At 47.4% G+C, this 22,399-nt stretch overlaps 1 protein-coding gene across 1 annotated transcript in view; it reads right to left on the reverse strand.

The window, feature by feature from the left end:
- The window catches only part of TNFAIP8 (TNF alpha induced protein 8), a 155,574-nt gene extending 133,175 nt beyond the window's left edge, over positions 1-22,399 (reverse strand). Inside the window, exon 1 of the mRNA XM_038769781.1 lies at positions 22,309-22,399. Within this exon, the coding sequence (XP_038625709.1) occupies position 22,309 (1 nt within the window). The 5' untranslated portion in view covers positions 22,310-22,399. The remainder of the gene's footprint in view (positions 1-22,308) is intronic.

The raw sequence follows: 22,399 nt of genomic DNA on the forward strand, positions 1-22,399 counted from the left end.
TGACTCACCCAAGGTCACAGGTGAATTGTGGCAGAGTTAGAATTAGAACCCAGGTCCTTCTGACTACCAGGTCTATTCTCTTTCCAGTAGACCACGCTGGGGAGGGCAATTTCTTCCACTTTCTTGCAAAAAAACCAAGGGAAAAGTTAAAATAAGAAAGAAGCAGAGCCACAAAAAGACAGTTGTCCTTTGTCCAGATGGACAGATGGGGCTGGAAAACCACAGGCACGTCACAGCAGGGGGAATGCAGGCAAGGAAGATTGTTTTGAGGGACGGCTGAGCATCATCAGATAGTTGCTTCCTACATCGGGGTCCGTTTGGTAAAGGCTGATTCCAGCAACTACCTGACGATTCAGCCCTCAGACAGCCACGAGGCCAATGAGAGAAAACCTCTCCAAAACAAAGTGGGAAGCAGCATGGCCTAGTGGAAAGAGCACGGGTCTGGGAGTCAGAGGACCTGCATCTTAATAACCACATATCTACTGAGGGAACTTTGGAAAGTCACTTCACTGAGCCTCAGTTTCCTCATCTGTAAAATGGGGATTCAATCCTATCCCCTCCTACTTAGACTGTGTCCATCCTGATGATGTTGGATCTTCCCCAGTGATGATGATGATGATGGCGGCATTTATTAAGCACTTACTATGTGCAAAGCACTGTTCTAAGCACTGGGGAGGACACAAGGTGATCAGGTTGTCCCACGGGGGGCTCACAGTCTTAATCCCCATTTTACAAATGAGGGAACTGAGGCACAGAGAAGTTAAGTGACTTGCCCAAAGTCACATAGCTGACAATTGGCGGAGCCGGAATTTGAACCCATGACCTCTGACTCCAAAGCCTGTGCTCTTTCCACTGAGCCACAGGTGCTTAGTATACTGTTGGGCAATCAATCTATCAATCAATCACATTTACTGAGTGCTTATCATGTGCACAGCACTGTACTAAGTGCTTGGAAGAGTACGATGCTGCCAGCAATACCACCCTACCTGGACGATGAGTGGTCAGAGAAGCAGCGCGGCCTAGAGGATAGAGCACGGGCCTGGGAGTCAGAAGAACCTGGGTTCTAAAGCCGGCTCCACCACTCATCTGCTGTGTGACCTTGGGCAAATCCCTCCACTTCCCTGGGTCCTCAGTTACCTCATCTTTAAAATGGAGATTAAGGCCGTGAGCCCCATGTGGGACAAGGGACCGTGTCCAACCTGCTTGGCTTGCATCCACTCCAGCGCTCAATACAGTGCCTGGCACATAGTAAGTGCTTAACAAATACCACAGTTATTTCACCATCACAGTGTCCTGATCAGAAAGGGGGTGGTATGGAAGTGACACCTATAGGTAGGGAAGGAGTGGGGCAGAAAAAGTTCAAAACTGAATCACGTTATAAACTAGGCTCCTCACCAGGAAGCCCACGCTTCCTTCTCTGGGTGAGGCCAGGGGGAAAACACAGTGACAGAGAAATAGCTTACCCTGCTCACTACCCCTCCCGTAGCCCAGATCTAGTCTGAACCTTTAACACTGAGTGAGATTTGCACTCTGGAAGCAGCAAGGCCTAGTGGCTAGAGCATGGACCTGGGAGTCAGAAGGACCTGAGTTCTAATCCCAGCTCCGCCACTTGGCTGCTGTGTGACCTTGGGCAAGTCACTTCACTGGGCCTCAGTTACCTCATCTGGGAAATGGGCATCAAAGCTGTGTGCCCCATATGGGAGAGGGACTGTGTCCAACCTGATTAGCTTGTATCTACCCCAACACTTAGAACAGTGCCTGACAAGTAATAAGGCTTAACAAATACCCTCATTGTTATTATTAATAATAATAACAATGAGGGTATTAAGGGCTTACTATGTGCCAAGCATTGTTCTAAGCACTGGGGTAGATACAAGGTAATCAGGTTGTCCCACGTGGGGCTTAACTCCCAGTTTACAGATGAGGTAACTGAGGCACAGAGAATTTAAGTGACTTGCCCGAAGTCACACAGCTGATAAGTGGTGGAGCTGGGATTAGAACCCACGTCCTCTGATGCCCAAGCCCATGCTCTTTCCACTAAGCCATGCTGCTTCTCTTATTTTAGACTGTGAGCCCACTGTTTTTAGACTGTGAGCCCACTGTTGGGTAGGGACTGTCTCTATATGTTGCCAACTTGTACTTCCCAAGCCCTTAGTACAGTGCTCTGCACACAGTAAGCGCTCAATAAATACGATTGATGATGATGATTACTCCCGACATATAGCGGATCAGCAATTAGACGGAGTTGGGCGATGGCAGCTCTGGTTGTTCGTAATGAAGGGGTGGGAAAGAAAGAAGCAGTGCACAGAAATTCACTCTACTCCGTGTTAGCTCCAGGAAGCTAACACCTTTTCCCCAGGAAGCTCCCCTTTCCTAAGAGGGTGGAGAAAAAAAAACAAACAAAAAAACAAACATGAAAAGAGGAATGGTTTACTCTACCCTGCTACTTGGGTCATGTAAACCAGGCAGAGTTTCCAGATGATTCTCAATCCCAGACTGCCACAAACCTCAACTGTATCCTGGTGTGGGTCTTTTCCAACTCATTCTCAACCTATTACCGATTATAAGCACTGGCCTCCACTTCAATGGTGAAAGGCCAAGCCACCATCCATTCCCAGGTTGTAAAAGGGCCTCACAAACCTCTCTGGGAGATAACAAATAGGTACCAAATCTTCTCTTGAGGATCCCACAACCTACACTCAACCAACTGGGGAAGCAGCATGGCTCAGTGGAAAGAGCATGGACTTTGGAGTCAAAGGTCATCAGTTCAAATCCCAGCTCCGCCACTTTTCAGCTGTGTGACTTTGGGCAAGTCACTTAACTTCTCTGTGCCTCAGTTACCTCATCTGTAAAAGGGGGATTAAGACTGTGAACCCCACGAGGGACAACCTAATCACCTTGTAAACTCCCCAGCGTTTAGAACAGTGCTTTGCACATAGTAAGCACTTAATAAATGCCATTATTATTAATAATAATAATAATGCAAGAGAGCTGCTTTTGGAACAAGCCTGCTGTGGTTCATCTATTAGCTGAGGTGTCATTACTCCACACTGCAGCTGGGAATCATCGAGATCAGAATTATCTCCCACTATTCTCCCGCCTTTGTGGAAAGAAGAAATAAAACCCAGGGCTCAATGAACACATGGTACACATTACCGCGGTCTCTGTATGCTAATACAATTCAAATGACAACCTCTTCAAATTGGACTCCCATTCCACCAACCCAAAGCCCGGGGCAATTCAGTGAAGGTTTTTGTGAGCTAAGCATTTCAGAGTTGGCCCTATGGTTTTCTGATCCCCCAAAAGAGAAACTGTTAACAGTATTTTTTCAACCTAGTCAAAACAGCAACTTGAAACTTTGCATTCTCTCTCTCTCACACACCCCACCCTGCGCCGCAGAATCTTTGTTTTTTAAATAGACCTATTATTGATTTCCAAGCCATCTTGGGGAATTCCAGTGGCCTGTCTGTATATCTTTCTACTTCTCGGCCCTGTTCCCCAGGAAGACATAGCTGTTGTCGGTTTAGTTAAGCAGCTTGGTCCTTCAACAAGAGTTTAAAGCTTACTACCTAGCAGCTGGACCTTCAATAAAAAGCAACCCGAATTCTGGAATTCAAAGCTGATTAAAGCTGATTTTATCGACTAAAACCCCAGATTACTTCAGTGGGAGGAAGGGTGTGCAATAAACTCTATGGCGGCCTCTGAAAGTTTTGGAGCTGGTATCTTCAGGTCAAATTCCTCAGGCACCGTCTTACCATGAAAGGCCGTTGCAACTCAACAAATCAGGTTCGCCGCAGGTCTATTCAGCTAACTCATGATCTTCAAATTCACAGAATTACGGAGCTGTAAGGCTTCTGACAAAGTTATCTACTCAATCACTCCAACTCCAGGCAGGGCTGCATCAAAAGCCATTCCAGGTGGTTGGTGGGGGAAGGGGGGGGAGGGGGGCAAAGGGTGGGGAGGGGGAGGTTGTCTTTTTCATTTTTTAAAGATTCTCAAAAATGAACCTGTAGAATCTTTCTTCCTAATTCACAGCGTGGCTCAGTGGAAAGAGCACGGGCTTTGGAGTCAGAGGTCATGGGTTCAAATCCCAGCTCCACCAACTGTCGGCTGTGTGACTTTGGGCAAGTCACTTAACTTCTCTGTGCTTCAGTTACCTCATCTGTAAAATGGGGATTAAGACTGTGAGCCCCCGTGGGACAAGCTTATCACCTTGTAACCTCCCCAGCACTTAGAACAGTGCTTTGCACATAGTAAGCGCTTAAGAAATGCCATTAGTAGTATTATTATTATTACTCCAGTGATTAATAACTTGCTGTCTAACGTAAATCCCTCAAGCTGCAGAATCAGCTCATTTCCTTTCATTCTGTTCTCGGTGGAGACGGAGAACAGCTGAGCAGCATCCTCTGTATCTCAGGACTGGAAGTTAACCGGAACTTGTTGCAACTCGGATCCCCTCTAAGAAAGCGTCCCAGAACGGGGGTTCTGGGCCAGTGGGGAAAATTCCCTGCCCACCGAGTCCCTGCTGTCTCTTTGACCACCAGCCACAGCAGCCCCTCCTAATAATAATAATTCTGGTATTTGTTAAGTGCTTATTATGTGCCAGGCACTGTACTAAGCATGGGGTAGATACACTCAAATCAGGCTGGACACAGTCCCTGTCCCGTGTGGGGCTCACAGTCTCAAACCCCATTTTCCAGATGAGGTAACTGAGGTACAGAGAAGTGAAGTGACTCACTCAAGGTCACACAGCAGACAAGTGGTGGAGCTGGGATTAGAACCCGTGACCTTCTGACTCCCAGGCCCGTGCTCCACTACACCCTGTTTGCCAGGAAGACATAGCTGTGGCCTAATGGTTACAGCACCAGTGTGGCTCAGTGGAAAGAGCCCGGGCTTGGGAGTCAGAGGTCATGGGCTCGAATCCCAGCTCCTCCACTTGTCAGCTGTGTGACCTTGGGCAAGCCACTTAACTTCTCTGTGCCTCAGTTACTTCATCTGGAAAAGGGGATGAAGACTGTGAGCCCCACATGGGACAACCTGATTACCTTGTATCCCCCTGGGGCTTAGAACAGTGTTTTGCACATAGTAAGTGCTTAACAAATGCTATTATTATTATTCTTAGTATGGGCTTGGGAGAGTACACCACAACAGAATTAGCAAACACATTCCCCATCCATAACGAGCTTATAGTCTTACCCTTGAAGACCATCACTGAACAACACAGCCTGTTTTTTTCTCCAAACTACAAAATCAAACGTTGCTTTGCTTTCCCTCAAAATTCTTACATATTAAGCGCATGGGGAGATACAAGCTAATCAGGCTGGACACAGTCCATGTCCCATATGGGGCTCACAGTCTTCATCTCCATTTGGCAGGTGAGGGAACTGAGGCACAGGGAAGTGAAGTGACTTGTCCAAGGTCATCATCATCATCATCATCATCAATCGTATTTATTGAGCGCTTACTATGTGCAGAGCACTGTACTAAGCGCTTGGGAAGTACAAATTGGCAACATATAGAGACAGTCCCTACCCAACAGTGGGCTCACAGTCCAAAAGGGGGAGACAGAGAACAAAACCAAACATACTAACAAAATAAAATAAATAGAATAGATATGTACAAGTAAAATAAATAAATAGAGTAATAAACATGTACAAACATATATACATATATACACGTGCTGTGGGGAAGGGAAGGAGGTTAGACGGGGGGGATGGAGAGGGGGACGAGGGGGAGAGGAAGGAAGGGGCTCAGTCTAGGAAGGCCTCCTGGAGGAGGTGAGCTCTCAGTAGGGCCTTGAAGGGAGGAAGAGAGTTAGCTTGGCGGATGGGCAGAGGGAGGGCATTCCAGGCCCGGGGGATGACGTGGGCCGGGGGTCGATGGCGGGACAGGCGAGAACGAGGTACGGTGAGGAGATTAGCGGTGGAGGAGCGGAGGGTGCGGACTGGGCTGTAGAAGGAGAGAAGGGAGGTGAGGTAGGAGGGGGTGAGGTGATGGAGAGCCTTGAAGCCCAGGGTGAGGAGTTTCTGCCTGATGCGCAGATTGATTGGTAGCCATTGGAGATTTTTGAGGAGGGGAGTAATATGCCCAGAACGTTTCTGGACAAAGATAATCCGGGCAGCAGCATGAAGTATGGATTGAAGTGGAGAGAGACACGAGGATGGGAGATCAGAGAGAAGGCTGATGCAGTAGTCCAGACGGGATAGGATGAGAGCTTGAATGAGCAGGGTAGTGGTATGGATGGAGAGGAAAGGGCGGATCTTGGCAATGTTGCGCAGCTGAGACCGGCAGGTTTTGGTGACGGCTTGGATGTGAGGGGTGAATGAGAGAGCAGAGTCGAGGATGACGCCAAGGTTGCGGGCTTGTGAGACAGGAAGGATGGTAGTGCCGTCAACAGAGATGGGAAAGTCAGGGAGAGGGCAAGGTTTGGGAGGGAAGACAAGGAGTTCAGTCTTCGACATGTTGAGCTTTAGGTGGCGGGCAGACATCCAGATGGAGATGTCCTGAAGGCAGGAGGAGATGCGAGCCTGGAGAGAGGGGGAGAGAGCAGGGGCAGAGATGTAGATCTGGGTGTCATCAGCGTAGAGATGATAGTTGAAGCCGTGGGAGCGAATGAGGTCACACAGCAGACAAGCGGCAGAGCAGGGAATAGAACCAACAGCCTTCTGACTCCCGGGCTCTAACCATTAGACCATGCCAAGCTCTTGGAACCATATAACCAAGTCAAAGACACGGCTCCTTCCTCTCAGTTTTCAATCTAATGGAGGAATGAAGGACATAAATGGCCAAATATGCAATAGGTGAAAGAGTAAGAGCATATACACAATTGACAAAGACCAAAGTAAAAAAAAATGAAATAACCGAATTGTTCAGGGACTATCCCTTGGAGGAGGTGGCTTTTTAGGAGGGCTTTAAAGATGGGACAAGAATTTCATGCACAGGGAAAAGCATGACAAGTCAGAGAAGAGAGTGGGATAGTGTTAGGTGAGATTGGGAGAAGATTGTCTCCCCCCTTCCAGACAGTGAGCCCACTGTGGGCAGGGACTGTCTCTCTTCGTTGCTGAACTGAACTTTCCATGCGCTCAGTACAGTGCTCTGCACACAGTAAGCGCTCAATAAATAAGATTGAATGAATGAGAAGCGAAGAGCGTGAACGTATAAGAGCAGAAGGACACCCGAATCCTGTCCTCCTGTTCACTTTCCCATCACTGTTGACGGCACCACCATCCTTCCTGTCTCACAAGCCCAAAACCTTGGCATTATCCTTGACTCTTCTCTCTCGTTCACCCCACAAATCCAAGCCACCTCTAAATCCTACCAGTTCTACCTTCGCAACATCGCCAATATCCACCCCTTCCTCCACATTAATGCAAGCACTTTTCCTATCCCACCTTGATTACTGTATCAGCCCCCTTGCTGACCTCCCTGCTCCCTGTCTCTCCCCACTCCAGTCCCGACTCCATTCTGCTGCCCGAATCATTTTCCTTCAAAAACATTCAGACAATGTTTCCCCACCCCTCAAGGAACTCCAGTGGTTGCCCATCCACCTCTGCATCAAACAAAAACTCTTCACCATTGGCTTTAAAGCACTTAACCACCTTGCCCCCTCCTACCTCACCTTGCCACTCTCCTACTGCAACCCAGCCCGCACACTTGACTCCTATAATGCCAACATTCTCACTGCATCTCAATCTCGTCTATCTCGCCGCCGACCTCTCGCCCACATGCTACCTCTGGCCTGGAACACCCTCCCTCCTCATATCAGACACACAATTGCTCTCCCCCACTTCAAAACCTTATTGAAAGGCACATCTCCTCCAAGAAGCCTTCCCTGACTAAGCCCTCCTCTCCTCTTCTCCCACTCCCTTCTACGCCACTCTTACTTGCTCCTTCATTCATCCTCCCTCTCATCCCCCCAGTACATATGTATATATCTGAATATATCTATTATTTATTTATATTAATGTCTGTCTTCCCCTCTAGACTGTGAGCTCGTTGTGGACAAGGAATGCGTCTGTTCGCTGTTATATTGTACTTTCCCAAGTACTTAGTCCAGTGCTTTGCACACAGTAAGTGGTTAATTAATATGAGTGAATGAATGAAAAGAGTACAGATAGGTAAGAAGGAAGCAGCCGATGAAGAACCCGGACGCCAATTAGGAGTTTTTGTTCTTGATAAGTCCAACCAGTTCTGTAATGTGAGGGTTGCATTCTTGAAGGATTCCACATTAAGGATTTTTTTTATGGTATTTGTTAAGCGTTTGCTATGTGTCGAGGACTATTCTGAGCGCTTGGGATAGATACAAGTTAATCAGACTGAATACAGTCCCTGTCCCTCATGAGGCTCACAATATAGGTAGGAGGGAGAACAGACATTGAATTCCCACTTGGCAGTTAAAAAAACTGAGGCACTAAGAAATGAAGTGACTTCTCCAAGGTCACAGAGCATGCAAGTGGAGGAGCCGGGATTAGAACGCAGGTCCAGCGACTCCCAGGCCTGTGGTTTTAGGGAAGCAGTGTGGCTTAGTGGAAAGTGTGTGGACTTGGGAGTCAGAAGGTGTGGGTTCTAATCCCAGCTCCGCCACTTGACTCCTGTATGACCTTGGGCAAGCCATTTAACTTCTCTGTGCCTCAGTTACTCATCAGTAAAATGGGGATTAAGACTGTGAACCCCACATGGAACAACCTTGTATCTACCCCAGTGCTTAGAATGGTGCGCGGCACATAGTAAGCACTTAACAAATACCATCATTATTATTATTATTCTCTAGGCCACGCCGCTTCCTGATTTGCAATGTAGTGCTCATCGCTTGCCTAATACTGCGTAGAAGCATACAACCGTTTCTTCCAATGCCGTGTCTCACTGAATCTGGATAGGCTTGCCTTGTCAAAAGAATGTTCCCTAATTTTGCTGCTGGGCTCTAGCCAAAATGTGGAGGGTACATGCGTGTTCTGGCAGAAATGAGTATTTCAAACCCAAATACTGTCTAGGTTTTGCACATTGCTCTGCTATTTTCTATCTTCATTGTAAAATGAACTTTGGTTTTCACCTCACCTTCACCCAACTTATCTACTAATTAATAATAATAATTGTGGTATTTGTTAAGTGCATACTGTGTGCCAAGCACTGTACTAAGCCCTGGGGTAGATGCAAGACTATCAGGTCGGACATAGTCCCTGTACCACATGAGGCTCAGTCTATGGGGGAGGGATAACAGGTATTTGATCCTCATTTTACAGATGAGGGAACTGAGGCAGAGAGAAATCGAGTGACTTTCCAAAGATCCCACAGCAGGCAAGTGGTGTAGCCAGGATTGGAACCCAGGTCCTCTGATGCCCAGGCCTGTGCTCTGTGCCTGCTATACTGTTATACTGTACTCTCCCAAGCACTTAGTATACTGCTCTGCACACAATAAGCGCACAGTACGACTGACTGACTGACTGGGCCGCAACATATCATTCCCCTCCTCAGAAATCTCCAATCACAACCAATGTCTGCTTGCATAAAACAAGGGTTGGTGTGTTTCTTCCAGGATAGGAGAACCCAAATGTAATACCAGAAAAAAAAAATCCTATAATAATCCTGAGGTTCCCAAATCACTTAGACACTCACCACCTACACCATTTTATTACTTATAAATATCGCCCAGCTTTCAGATTTCTGAATAATCGCTGGATCGAAAATGTAACAGCACCATCATTTGACACTTAGAAAATATGCAATGCACAGAAATATAATGAAGGACATCAAATTTCTCATCTCCGTATATTAACTGTCCTTAACTGTGGACATTGGAGGGAATGAACACTCAAAATAGAGCAAATTTAGTCCTTTGATGATTTCCACTAGGCTTTTAATGTGTTTGCTATCATTCACCCAGAGTTCACATGGTACTGCACTGAATGAACTCGCTAATACCTGCCTCAAGAAGTTTCTCTAAAGACAAAGCGCTTTCAGTTTAGCAATTCTTTGGTTCAGGTTCCTTGTGGGTGGACCGCCATTTTATGTTTCAGCATGATGATCAAACATATGTAAAATGCTAGGATGGGTAGATGTTAGTTCAAGAAAACCTTAGCAGGAAATACACTTCCTAAAACATCAAGCCCCTTTTCACATTTTGAAACACATCTGAACACAGGGTGACACAGATTAAATCCTGTCTCTTTCCTGGCCTATAAAAAAAAGGAGGGGTTTGGAGAAAGGAAGAGGAAAGAGGAGGATGAGTTTGTACGGGGATTTCTGTTTCATAAATTAGCACAAAAAGGTTTAAAAGTGTTAGGTTTTTTAGTGTTTTTATTTTTTGAGGGGGGTGGGTTTATGGTATTTGTCAAGGGTTCATTATGTGCCAGGCACTGGTACTAAGTACTGGGGAAGATGTAAGCTAATCAATCCATGACCCACATGGGGCTCATACTCTTAATCCCCATTTTACAAATGAGCTGAGGCCCAGAAAAGTGAAGCGACTTGCCCAAGGTCACACGGCAGACGAACAGCAGAGCAGGGATTAGAACCCAGGTCCTTCAGACTCTCAGGCCTGTGCTCTACCCACTAGCCCACACTGCCTCTCACATAGGTGGAGGTCACTCAGATGAGGTTGGTTTTCCTCCTGATGGACAGTCGATGCCCAGACGAGATGACAGCCCTGTGCCGCTGCTTTCATCCTCCTGGCAGACTGTCTGGGCTCTGGAGATGAACTGTAGACCGTCAGCTCGTTGTGGACAGGGGCTGTGTCTGTTTCTTGTTATATTGGACTCTCCCAAGCACTTAGTACAGTGCTCTGCTCACCGTAATTGCTCAATAAGTATGACTGAATGAACAAATGAATGACTGAGGGTAGTTGCAAGGCAGAAGAGACAAGGCTGGGAGCTGGGACACCCTTATCAGACAGGTGAGAAGCAGCTTGGCTTAGTGGAAAGAGCATGGGCTTGGGAGTCAGAGGTCGTGGGTTCTAATCCTAGCTCCGCCACTTACCAGCTGTGTGCCTTTGGACAAGTCACTTCACTGCTGTGTCTCAGTTCCCTCTTCTGTAAAATGGGGATCGAGACTGTGAGCCCCACATAAGACAGGGCCTGTGTCCAACCCGATTTGCTTGCATCCATCCCAGCGCTTAGAACAGTGCCTGGCACATAGTGCCTGGCTTAACAAATACCATTATTATTATGATGATGATTGATTGAGAGACGTGCTGATGGGCCAAATGCTATGTGCCTTCAAAACATTGATCTGATCCGAATTGAGCGATTTCCGTAAATCTGAGTTGCGAGTTACTGCTCTGTGCAGATTAAGACCACCCAAGGAATTTTCTATGAGCAAGTTCCATTATTATTATGATGATGATTGATTGAGAGACGTGCTGATGGGCCAAACGCTATGTACCTTCAAAACATTGATCTGATCCGAATTGAGCGATTTCCGCAAATCTGAGTTGCGAGTTACTGCTCTGTGCAGATTAAGACCACCCAAGGAATTTTCTATGAGCAAGTTCTTTTAAAAAACAAAACAAAACCCAAAAAACTATCTACTCCATGGAGACACATCCCTTCAGTTTTTCAGTTGAGCATTTTTACATACTTAGCAATTTTTGTTATTAACTAATCTAAACAATGAACCCAATGCCTGACTGCTCAACAGAAGACACCTAACTTGGGAGTTTTTTGCTGCTGGTTATGTGAGGTCTGGTTCCCACAGCCCTATTTACAGAATAGCTGAAACAAAGGAGAAAGTTAAAATAATGAAAAAAAAAAACCCAAACCCGCTACCACGCATGGGTTTAAATTTCACCAGATAATCACCACATCTACTGCGCAACCCTGGGCAAGTCATTTCACTTCTCTGTGCCTCAGTTACCTCATCTGTGAAATGGGGATTGAGATGGTGAGCCCTGCGTGGGTCAGGGACTGTGTCTGACCCGATTTGCTTATATCCACCCCAGTGCTTAGTACAGTGCCTGGCTCCCTCCAGGCTCGCATCTCCTCCTGCCTTCAGGACATCTCCATCTGGATGTCTGCCCGTCACCTAAAACTCAACATGTCCAAGACTGAACTCCTTGTCTTCCTTCCCAAACCCTGCCCTCTCCCTGACTTTCCCATTACTGTTGATGGCACTACCATCCTTCCCGTCTCACAAGCCCGCAACCTTGGTGTCATCCTCGACTCCGCTCTCTCGTTCACCCCTCACATCCAAGCCGTCACCAAAACCTGCCATTGCCAAGATCTGCCCTTTCCTCTCCATCCAAACTGCTACCCTGCTTGTTCAAGCTCTCATCCTATCCCGTCTGGATTGCTGTATCAGCCTCCTCTCCGATCTCCCATCCTCTTGTCTCTCCCCACTTCAATCCACAGTTCACGCCGCTGCCCGCATTGTCTTTGTCCAGAAACGCTCTGGGCATGTTACTCCCCTCCTCAAAAATCTCCAGTGGCTACCAATCAACCTACGCATCAGGCAAAAACTCCTCACCCTCGGCTTCGAGGCTCTCCATTACCTCGCCCCCTCCTACCTCACCTCCCTTCTCTCCTTCTACAACCCAGCCCGCACCCTCCGCTCCTCTGCCGATAATCTCCTCACCGTGCCTCGTTCTCGCCTGTCCCGCCATCGACCCCCGGCCCACGTCATCCCCCGGGCCTGGAATGCCCTCCCTCCCCACATCCGCCAAGCTAGCTCTCTTCCTCCCTTCAAGGCCCTACTGAGAGCTCACCTCCTCCAGGAGGCCTTCCCAGACTGAGCCCCCTTCTTCTTCTCCCCTTCCTCCCCCTCTCCATCCCCCCGCCTTACCTCCTTCCCTTCCCCACAGCACCTTTATATATGTATATATGCACGTATTTATTTATTACTCAATTTATTTATTTTACTTGTACATATTTATTCTCCTTATTTTATTTTGTTAATATGTTTTGTTTTGTTCTCTGTCTCCCCCTTCTAGACTGTGAGCCCACTGTTGGGTAGGGACCATCTCTATATGTTGCCAACTTGTATTTCCCAAGCACTTATTACAGTGCTCTGCACACAGTAAGCGCTCAATAAATACGATTGAATGAATGAATGAATGAACATAGTAAGCGTTTAACAACTATGGCAATTATTATTACATTAACCAAGTAAATTATAACATATAACTTGCTGACTCAATTCTCCCTGACAGATCCGGTTCAGAGATTGGTGAGCAAGTGTAATACTTATGCCCTGCCTTGTAACTGAAGCGATATGCCACACGTAATTTTAAAGTTAATACATTGTGGAAACACTTTTGTAAACCACCGGAACCAAATGAGTACAAAAATATCTGCTGTGATCACATTCTATCACCTTTAATTCCCATATGCTGAAATGAGGGCTTATAATGACTTTTGCACCAAGTATTTCACTCCAAAATTTTATCACTTCACCATACTCTAAAAATGGGCTTTCCCCATACCTCTATGACAAGAAAAATGTTGCCTTACCCATCTGTTAAACAGGGACACCAACACCAATCCCTACCTACTAACTTGCAAGTCGCCTCGAGAATAAAGTACCAACAGACTTTGGAAGCATAAACACCCTCCAAATACAAGGAATTGTAAAAGTTAATAATAATAATAATAATAATTCACTATCTCCAATGTACAACTATGTCTGATGCTCCTCGAGGTATTTTTTGGTTTGGGTTGAATAGCAATCAACTCATAGATTTGGTGACCATTCCAGGTCTTGATAACTTTCTTCACCCTGTCTTGTAAGCAACTGTGGTCCACTCCACGTTTACTCATTCATTCATTCAGTTGTATTTATTGAGCACTTACTGTATGCCTAGAACTGTACTGAGCTCTTGGGTGAGTAAGATACAAAAATAAACAGATATACTCCCTGTTCTTTCCATCTGATGCTCAGTTTCTGAGAGGAAGATTCTATTGACAATCTGGTCCCTTTTGCTTTGTCCATACAGAAGGATGCTAATATTGATATCTTCTGTTTAAGCCGTGATTACTAGAGGAGAGAGCCCGGGCCTGGGAGTCAGAAGAACCTGGGTTCTAACTCCACCACTCGTCTGCTGTGTGACTTTGAGCAAGTCACTTAGCTTCTCTGTTCCTCGGTTCCCTCATCTGTAAAATGAGGATTGACTGTGAGCCCCATGTAGGACAGGGACTGTTGTCCACCTTGATTAGCTTGTATCTACCCCAGTGCTTAGTACAATACCTGGCCCATAGTAAGCACTTAACAAATACCATTTAACAACAACAAAAAACCCCATGCCATATTCAGGTTTTTCTACAAAGCTGATGGGCACAAACCAGTCTCCCAGTTCTGCCTCATACCTCTCTCCTAAGGCACCTTTTTCTTGAAGAAGGATGGATAAAATACAGCCCAATCAGTCAATGGTATGAATTGAGCGCTTACCATGTGCAGAGTACTGTACTGAGCGCTTGGGAGAGTACAATAGAATGGAGTTGGGAGACATGCTTGCTGATAGAAGTGGCTGCAGTTTGGAGTCTCTGTGGGTAGAAGCACAGGCCTGGGAGTCAGAGGACCTGGGTCTAAATTCCGGCTTCACCACTTATTATTATTATTATGACATTACAGCGTTTACTATGTATTGAGCACTTTCTAAGGGTTGGAGTAGATACTCATCCATCACCGATGGACACAGTCCCTGTCCCAAATGGGGCTCACGGTCTAATTAGGTGAGAAAACAAGTATTGGATCCCCATTTTACAGATGAAGAAGTCAAGGCACAAAAGTTAAGTAACTTGCCCAAGTCAGTCAGTGGTATTTATTGAGCGCTTACTGTGTGCAGGGCACTGTATTAAGCGCTTGGGAGAGTACAATACAATAATAAGCAGACACATTCCCTGTCCACAATGAGCTTAGAACAGGGAGAAAAGGGATATGGACAGGGGATACACACACACACACACACACAAACACACACCATGCAGTGGCAAGTGATGGAGGTGGCGTTAGAACCCATGTCTCCTGTCTCCCAGGCCCATGCACTCTCCACTTGGCCATGCTGCTCTTTGTGCCTGCTGCTGCTTGCCTGCTGTGACACCTTGGGCAAGTCCCTTAACATCTCTGTGCCTCAGTTTCTTCATCTGAAAATGGGGATTCAATACCTGTGTTCCCTCCCCTTTAGACAGCGAGTCCCACATCATCATCATCATCATCATCAATCGTATTTATTGATGCGTATGATGTCCCACATGGGACAGGGACAGTGTCCAACCTTATTGTCTTGTATCTACCCCAGTGCTTAGTATAGAGCTTGGCACACAGTAAGCACTTAACATTATTATTATTATTATTATTCTTACTAGAAGCACAGCTGCTTTTACTTCTTAAAAGTCACCGCCTCCCAACCACTCCTCCTCCCCCAGTGGTCTTCACTGAGATGGTAGGAGAAGTCTGTGTGCCCAGGATTTGTAAAATTAGGTCAGTTACCTACCAGGCTCAAATAATTATCCACCCCAGCAAATAGAGACCCTCAGAGAGAAACCACCATCCCTGCCCGATTCACTGCGGAGGTGTCTAATGTTCGAAGCAATGAGGATATTCATAAGGCCACAAAATGGACAAAGCAACAGGGGCCATCGTAGAGGCCTGGAAGAAAAAGGGAGGCAGTGCATTTACACACATGCACCCTCAAATAGGCTTTCACACACATTCACATATACACCCTCAAACAGGCTCACACACACATTCTCAAACGGGCTCTTGTTCACACACACATGTACACACAGACACACACAAGTGTACACATAAACAAGGCCCTCACACACGTGCCCACCCACACACACTTGACCTTTGTATTCAACGAAGATGCCACAGGATATCTGTAAAGGCTAACTTAGGACTAGCACACAGTATACAGAACCGTGACTCATCTTTTGTGTGCTATCCTGTTCCTGTTTCTTGTTGGGGCACTGGATGGTGCTTTGGGCTCTGCCTCAATCATGATTTTCTGAAGCTTCTGCTCAAAAAGAGCTCCTTCTTCCTAGATTTCAGCATCCCAGGCCCCTTTGCCACTAATTGTCTCCCAGTTTTCACCTGACTCTTTCTTTTACTGTAAATTCAGAATGTTTCCACTGTCCCTCTTTTTTTTCCACTTGCCCAATTTCAGCTCACCATATAGCAGCTGTTTGGGTACCCTACTTCCATCCAATCTTCTCCCATGTCCCACCCAGGGAAGTTGTGTTGAGGCGAGTTTAGCATCAATGCTAGAAGTGACTTTATTCCACTACTTCCTGTTGTGTCCAAGTCTTGCCACTTGATGCTGACTAGAGCCCACAAGTTACATTGGTGGAACTGCTGAGGGAGCTGTTCATTTAGCTCTGCAAATCTTTAGCTTGGTCTAGAGCCTAATGCCCATTTTACAGTTTCCCAAAGTATGATGTGCATTCAACTCCCTTCTCAGGCCCCCAGTTCCTCCCCCTCCACCTTCCCTCACCCCCAACGATCTGGCCTCCTACTTCATTAATAAAATTAAATCCATCAGGTCCGACCTCCCCAAAGTCACTCCCCCCCTTCTCCAACCCCCCGGCTCTCAACACTCTCTGCTACTCTCCCATCCTTCCCAGCAGTATCCTCAGAGGAGCTCTCCTCCCTCCTCTCAAGTGCTACTCTGGCCAACTGTGCTTCTGACCCCATTCCCTCTCATCTCATGAAATCTCTCGCTCCGTCCCTTCTCCCCTCCTTAACTTCCATCTTCAACCGCTCACTCTCCACTGGTTCCTTCCCCTCTGCCTTCAAACATGCCCATGTCTCTCCCATCCTAAAAAAACCTTCTCTTGACCCCACCTCACCTTCTAGTTATCGCCCCATATCACTCCTACCACTCCTTTCCAAACTCCTTGAACGAGTTGTCTACACGCGCTGCCTCAAAGTCCTCAGCATCAACTCTCTCCTCGACCCCCTCCAGTCTGGCTTCCGTCCCCTACATTCCACGGAAACTGCCCTCTCAAAGGTCACCAATGACCTCCTGCTTGCCAAATCCAACGGCTCCTACTCCATCCTAATCCTCCTCGACCTCTCAGCTGCCTTCGACACTGTGGACCACCCCGTTCTCCTCAACACGCTATCTGAACTTGGCTTCACAGACTCCGTCCTCTCCTGGTTCTCCTCATCTCTCCGGTCATTCATTCTCAGTCTCTTTTGCAGGCTGCTCCTCCTCCCCCTCCCATCCCCTTACTGTGGGGGTTCCCCAAGGTTCAGTGCTTGGTCCCCTTCTGTTCTCGATCTACACTTACTCCCTTGGTGACCTCATTCGCTCCCACGGCTTCAACTATCATCTCTACGCTGATGAAACCCAGATCTACATCTCTGCCCCTGCTCTCTCCCCCTCTCCCCAGGCTCGCATCTCCTCCTGCCTTCAGGACATCTCCATCTGGATGTCTGCCCGCCACCTAAAACTCAACATGTCCAAGACTGAACTCCTTGTCTTCCCTCCCAAACCCTGCCCTCTCCCTGACTTTCCCATCTCTGTTGACGGCACTACCATCCTTCCCGTCTCACAAGCCCGCAACCTTGGTGTCATCCTCGACTCCGCTTTCTCATTCACCCCTCACATCCACGCTGTCACCAAAACCTGCCGGTCTCAGCTCCACAACATTGCCAAGATCCGCCCTTTCCTCTCCATCCATACCGCTACCCTGCTCGTTCAGGCTCTCATCCTATCCTGTCTGGACTACTGCATCAGCCTTCTCTCTGATCTCCCATCCTCGTGTCTCTCCCCACTTCAGTCCATACTTCATGCTGCTGCCCGGATTGTCTTTGTCCAGAAACACTCTGGGCATGTTACTCCCCTCCTCAAAAATCTCCAATGGCTACCAATCAATCTGTGCATCAGGCAGAAACTCCTCACCCTGGGCTTCAAGGCTGTCCATCACCTCGCCCCCTCCTACTTCACCTCCCTCCTCTCCTTCTACAGCCCACCCCGCACCCTCCGCTCCTCTGCCGCTAATCTCCTCACCGTGCCTCGTTCTCGCCTGTCCCGCCGTCGACCCCCAGCCCACGTCACCCCCCTGGCCTGGAATGCCCTCCCTCCGCACATCCGCCAAGCTAGCTCTCTTCATCCGTTCATGGCCCTACTGAGAGCTCACCTCCTCCAGGAGGCCTTCCCAAACTGAGCCCCCTCTTTCCTCTCCCCCTCTTCCCCCTCTCCATCCCCCCATCTTACCTCCTTCCCTTCCCCACAGCACCTGTATATATGTATATATGTTTGTACATATTTATTACTCTATTTATTTATTTATTTTACTTGTACATATCTATTCTATTTATTTTATTTTGTTAATATGTTTGGTTTTGTTCTCTGTCTCCCCCTTCTAGACTGTGAGCCCACTGTTGGGTAGGGACTGTCTCTATATGTTGTCAACTTGTACTTCCCAAGCGCTTAGTACAGTGCTCTGCACACAGTAAGCGCTCAATACGATTGATCGATTGATTGATGTGTGCTAGTCTTATTGTTTCGATTTTCTTCTTCTTTGTCCATCGTCGCAATGTTGGCCAGAGTGCTGCCTAAGTAGCAGAACTCCGTGACTGGAACTCCGCATTCACTGAGGGTTTTGGTTCTTAGTAGGGCTTCCATGATGCAGGCTCATACATTATTTCAATTTCTTTCAGACTTATTGTCCCTCCAAAGTACCTGATTCAGCCAAGCTGCTTACTATTTGCATGTCTCCTTGCTTGTTTGCCTATAGGGCATTTAGCAATTCTCAAATGACTTTCCCTAGGAATCTGGCCGATGCTCTTGATTTGAAAGTTTACTATTCATTCATTCAATCGTATTTACTGAGTGCTTACTGTATGCGGAGTACTGTACTAAGTGCTTGGAAAATACAATTCAGCAATAGAGACAATCCCTGCCCACAATGGGCTAACAGTCTAGAAGGGGGGAGACAGACATCAAAACAAGTAAACAGGCATTAATATAAATAAATAGAATTAGAGATACGTACATATATACACAAGTGCTATGGGGTGGGGGAACTGAGGAAAAGGGGGGCTTAGTCTGGGAATCCTCTGTTAGGAAGTGAGCCTTCAGTAGGGCTTTGAAGGGGGAAGTGTGCATATGCTAATGCCTGCATCCAGGTTTTTAATTTTTTTTAAATGGCATTTTTTAAACACTTCCTGTTATTCAAGCCCTGTCCTAAGCACTCGGGTAGATACAAGTTAATCAGGCCAAATACAGTCCCAGTCCTACATGGGGCTCACAGTATAAGTAGGAGGGACAATAGATATTGAATTTTGTAGTTGAGGAAACTGAGGCCCAGAGAAGTTAGGTGGCTTGCCCAAGGTCACACATCAGGTAAGTGGAGGAGCTGGGATTAGAACCTAGTCCTCCGGCTTCCAGGCCCCTGCTGCGTCCACGAGGCCAAGCTGCTGCCATCGACATAACACGATGCATAGCATAAATGGAGTGAGGAATGGGTGAGACAGGGGACTCTCAGCTCTGGCATGACCTGCTATATTGTCATGAAGCAGCCTATGAACTTTGCAGGGTGGCCAGAGTACAGACTACTTCCCACAGAGCACAGCTGATTTTTTACTTTACTGGAAATAAATCCATCCTTATGTCCCAGTTTACAGCCCCCGAAACGGCCACAGCTGTAGGAGGGGCGGGAGGCAACACAACACATTTACTTCCAGTGAAGTAAAAGTCGGCCCTGCTGGCACCTCACTTCAGGATCTGCCGATAATGACAAACGGCTTCGTAAAATCTGCGAAAACCATCTAGGGCTCTCGGTGCCACTCCCTGTGCTTCTCCCATATCTGACGTGCTTCGGAGATCACGTTTACCGGTCTAATGCCACATTCTGATTCCTGGACCGGGCGATCGATGATGTTCTTCACGAGTCAGTCCAGAGAATTCTGGCTAAGATCTTGCTGGCAGTGAAGAGTAGTAAAATGGCTCAATAGTTGCTGCGGTCAGATTCTTTTCGACAGCATCTTTGAGATCCTGTGACGTCTTCTCTGTTGTCCGAGTGTTTGAGCAGAGTATCTCCTGCCATGCTTGAATCAATCATATTTATTGAGCACTTACTATGTGCAGAGCACTGTACATAGTCCCCGCCCACAACAAGCTTACAGTCTAGGAGATCTCAATGGGTATGCTGTGTCTTTGCCCGTTGGAAGGCTTTCTGTGTTTTAAAGGACCTCATCTTCCACAGTAGAAGGCGCGCTGAGGAGAACACCTAAGTGCTGTTGCCACCTCTTCAGGATTCTGTCAGACCAGAATGGTCTTCACTCTTCCGAGATGCTTCGAGGTCATTTAACTTCTTTAATGATGTGTAGAAGTTCTCGGTTCTTGGCTGAATCATGAGGGTGCAGTAATTGTTTTGCTGTAAGTAGACTTTTTTTCTGCTCTGAGTCATTTGCATAGAACCAGTCTTTAGTGACTTCACCTGGCCATGCCTAAGGTTGTCATGGCTGCCTAGTAGACAGTGTGGCAAGGAAATGCCCATCTAGAGTTTTCATTGGGGAGGGTAGTTCTAGATAATAATAATGATGGCATTTGTTAAGTGCTTACTATGTGCAACACACTGTTCTAAGCGCTTGTCCAGGAAAACACACACACACACACTCACCCAGAATTCTCACACACACACACCCTGATTCATATACACACCCCAATACACACCCTGATTCACATACACACCCCATTTCATACCCACACTTTCCAGCTTTATAAGTACATGTGGAAACTCCGATTCACATCCACATCCTCTAAACTGTAAACTCCCTGTGGGCAGGGAATACAACTCTGTTGTGTTATACTCTTCCACTCCCTTCTGAATTGCCTTTGCGCTTGGATTTGCGCCCTTTATTCACCTCTCCCTCAGCCCTACAGCAGTCATTCCATTCAATCGTATTTATTGAGCACTTACCGGGTGCAGAGCACTGTACTAAGCGCTTGGAAGAGGACAATACAACACTAAACAGTCACATTCCCTGCCCACACTGGGCTTACAGAAGCAGCATGGCTTAGTGGAAAGAGCACAGGCTTGGGAGTCAGAGGACGTGGGTTCTAATCCCACCTCTGCCACTTTTTTATGGCATTTGTTAAGCGCTTACTATGTGCCAAATACTTGTCTGTTAGGTGACTTTGGGCAAACCACTTCACGTCTCTGTGCCTCAGTTACCTCATCTGTAAAATGGGGATTAAGACTGAGCCCCACGTGGGACATCCTGATTACCTTGTAATACTACTACTGCTAATAATAATAATAATAATGGCATTTGTTAAACACTTACTATGTGCAAAGCACTGTTCTAAGCGCTGGGGAGGATACATGGTGATCAGGTTGCCCCACATGGGGCTCACAGTCTTAATCCCCATTTTACAGATGAGGGAACTGAGGCACAGAGAAGTTAAGTGACTTGCCCAAAGTCACACAGCAGACAAGTGGTATAGTCAGGATTAGAACCCATGACCTCTGACTCCCAAGCCTGTGCTCTTCCCACTGAGCCACTCTGCTTCTTTTGTATCTACCCCAGGGCTTAGAATAGTGCTTGGCACATAGTAAGTGCTTAACAAATATTATTATTACAGTCTAGAGGGGCTTGCAGTCTAGTGGATACACGTAATTTCTTTATTTTTTTCTTAACGTCCGTCTCCCCCTCTAGACTGTAAACTCATTGTGGGCGGGGAACATGTCTCCCAACCCTGTTACACTGAACTGTCCCACACGTTTGGTACAATGCTCTACAGGCGGTCATGCGCTCAACAAATCCGATCGCTTGCTCAGCATAGGGTCCTGCACACATTGAACACTCAACAGATCCCATCGCTTGCTCAGCACAAGGTCTTGCACCTAGCGAGAGCGCAACAAATCCGATCGCTTGCTCAGCACAGTCTGCACACAGCGAGCGCTCAACAAATCCGATAGCTTGCTCGGAACAGGGTCTTGCACCCAGCGAGCGCTCAACAAATCCGATCGCTTGCTCAGTACAGAGTCCTGCACACAGCGAACGCTTAACAGCTACGATCGAATGATTCACACACCCCCTAACGATTCCCATCCGCGTACCGCGATTCGCACGGACACCCCGATTCGCGCGCGCGCGCGCGCACACACACACACACACACACACACACACACACAACACACCCACAGAGTCTCAAACTCACACACAACGCCGATGAACCGGCACGCACGGATGCTCGCATACCCACCGATCCTGTCCGGCAAAGACACACACACACACACATCTGTATGGGCGTCGTGTGTGTGTGTGTGTGTGTGTGTGTGTGTGTGTGCGTGCGTGTCTCTGAAACAAACTCCCAGCCCCCCGGGCAGGGTGCAGCCCGGCTCCGGGATGGGGCCGGGCACTTACTGTGGAGGAGCGGTGGGGAGGTGGGCCGAGGAGGAGCAGGAGGAAGAGGATCCGGGGGGTCCCTGATCTCTGGAGGCGGGTTTCGGGGGTG

The sequence above is a fragment of the Tachyglossus aculeatus genome, chromosome X4 (assembly GCF_015852505.1).
Source record: "Tachyglossus aculeatus isolate mTacAcu1 chromosome X4, mTacAcu1.pri, whole genome shotgun sequence".
NCBI lineage: Eukaryota > Metazoa > Chordata > Mammalia > Monotremata > Tachyglossidae > Tachyglossus > Tachyglossus aculeatus.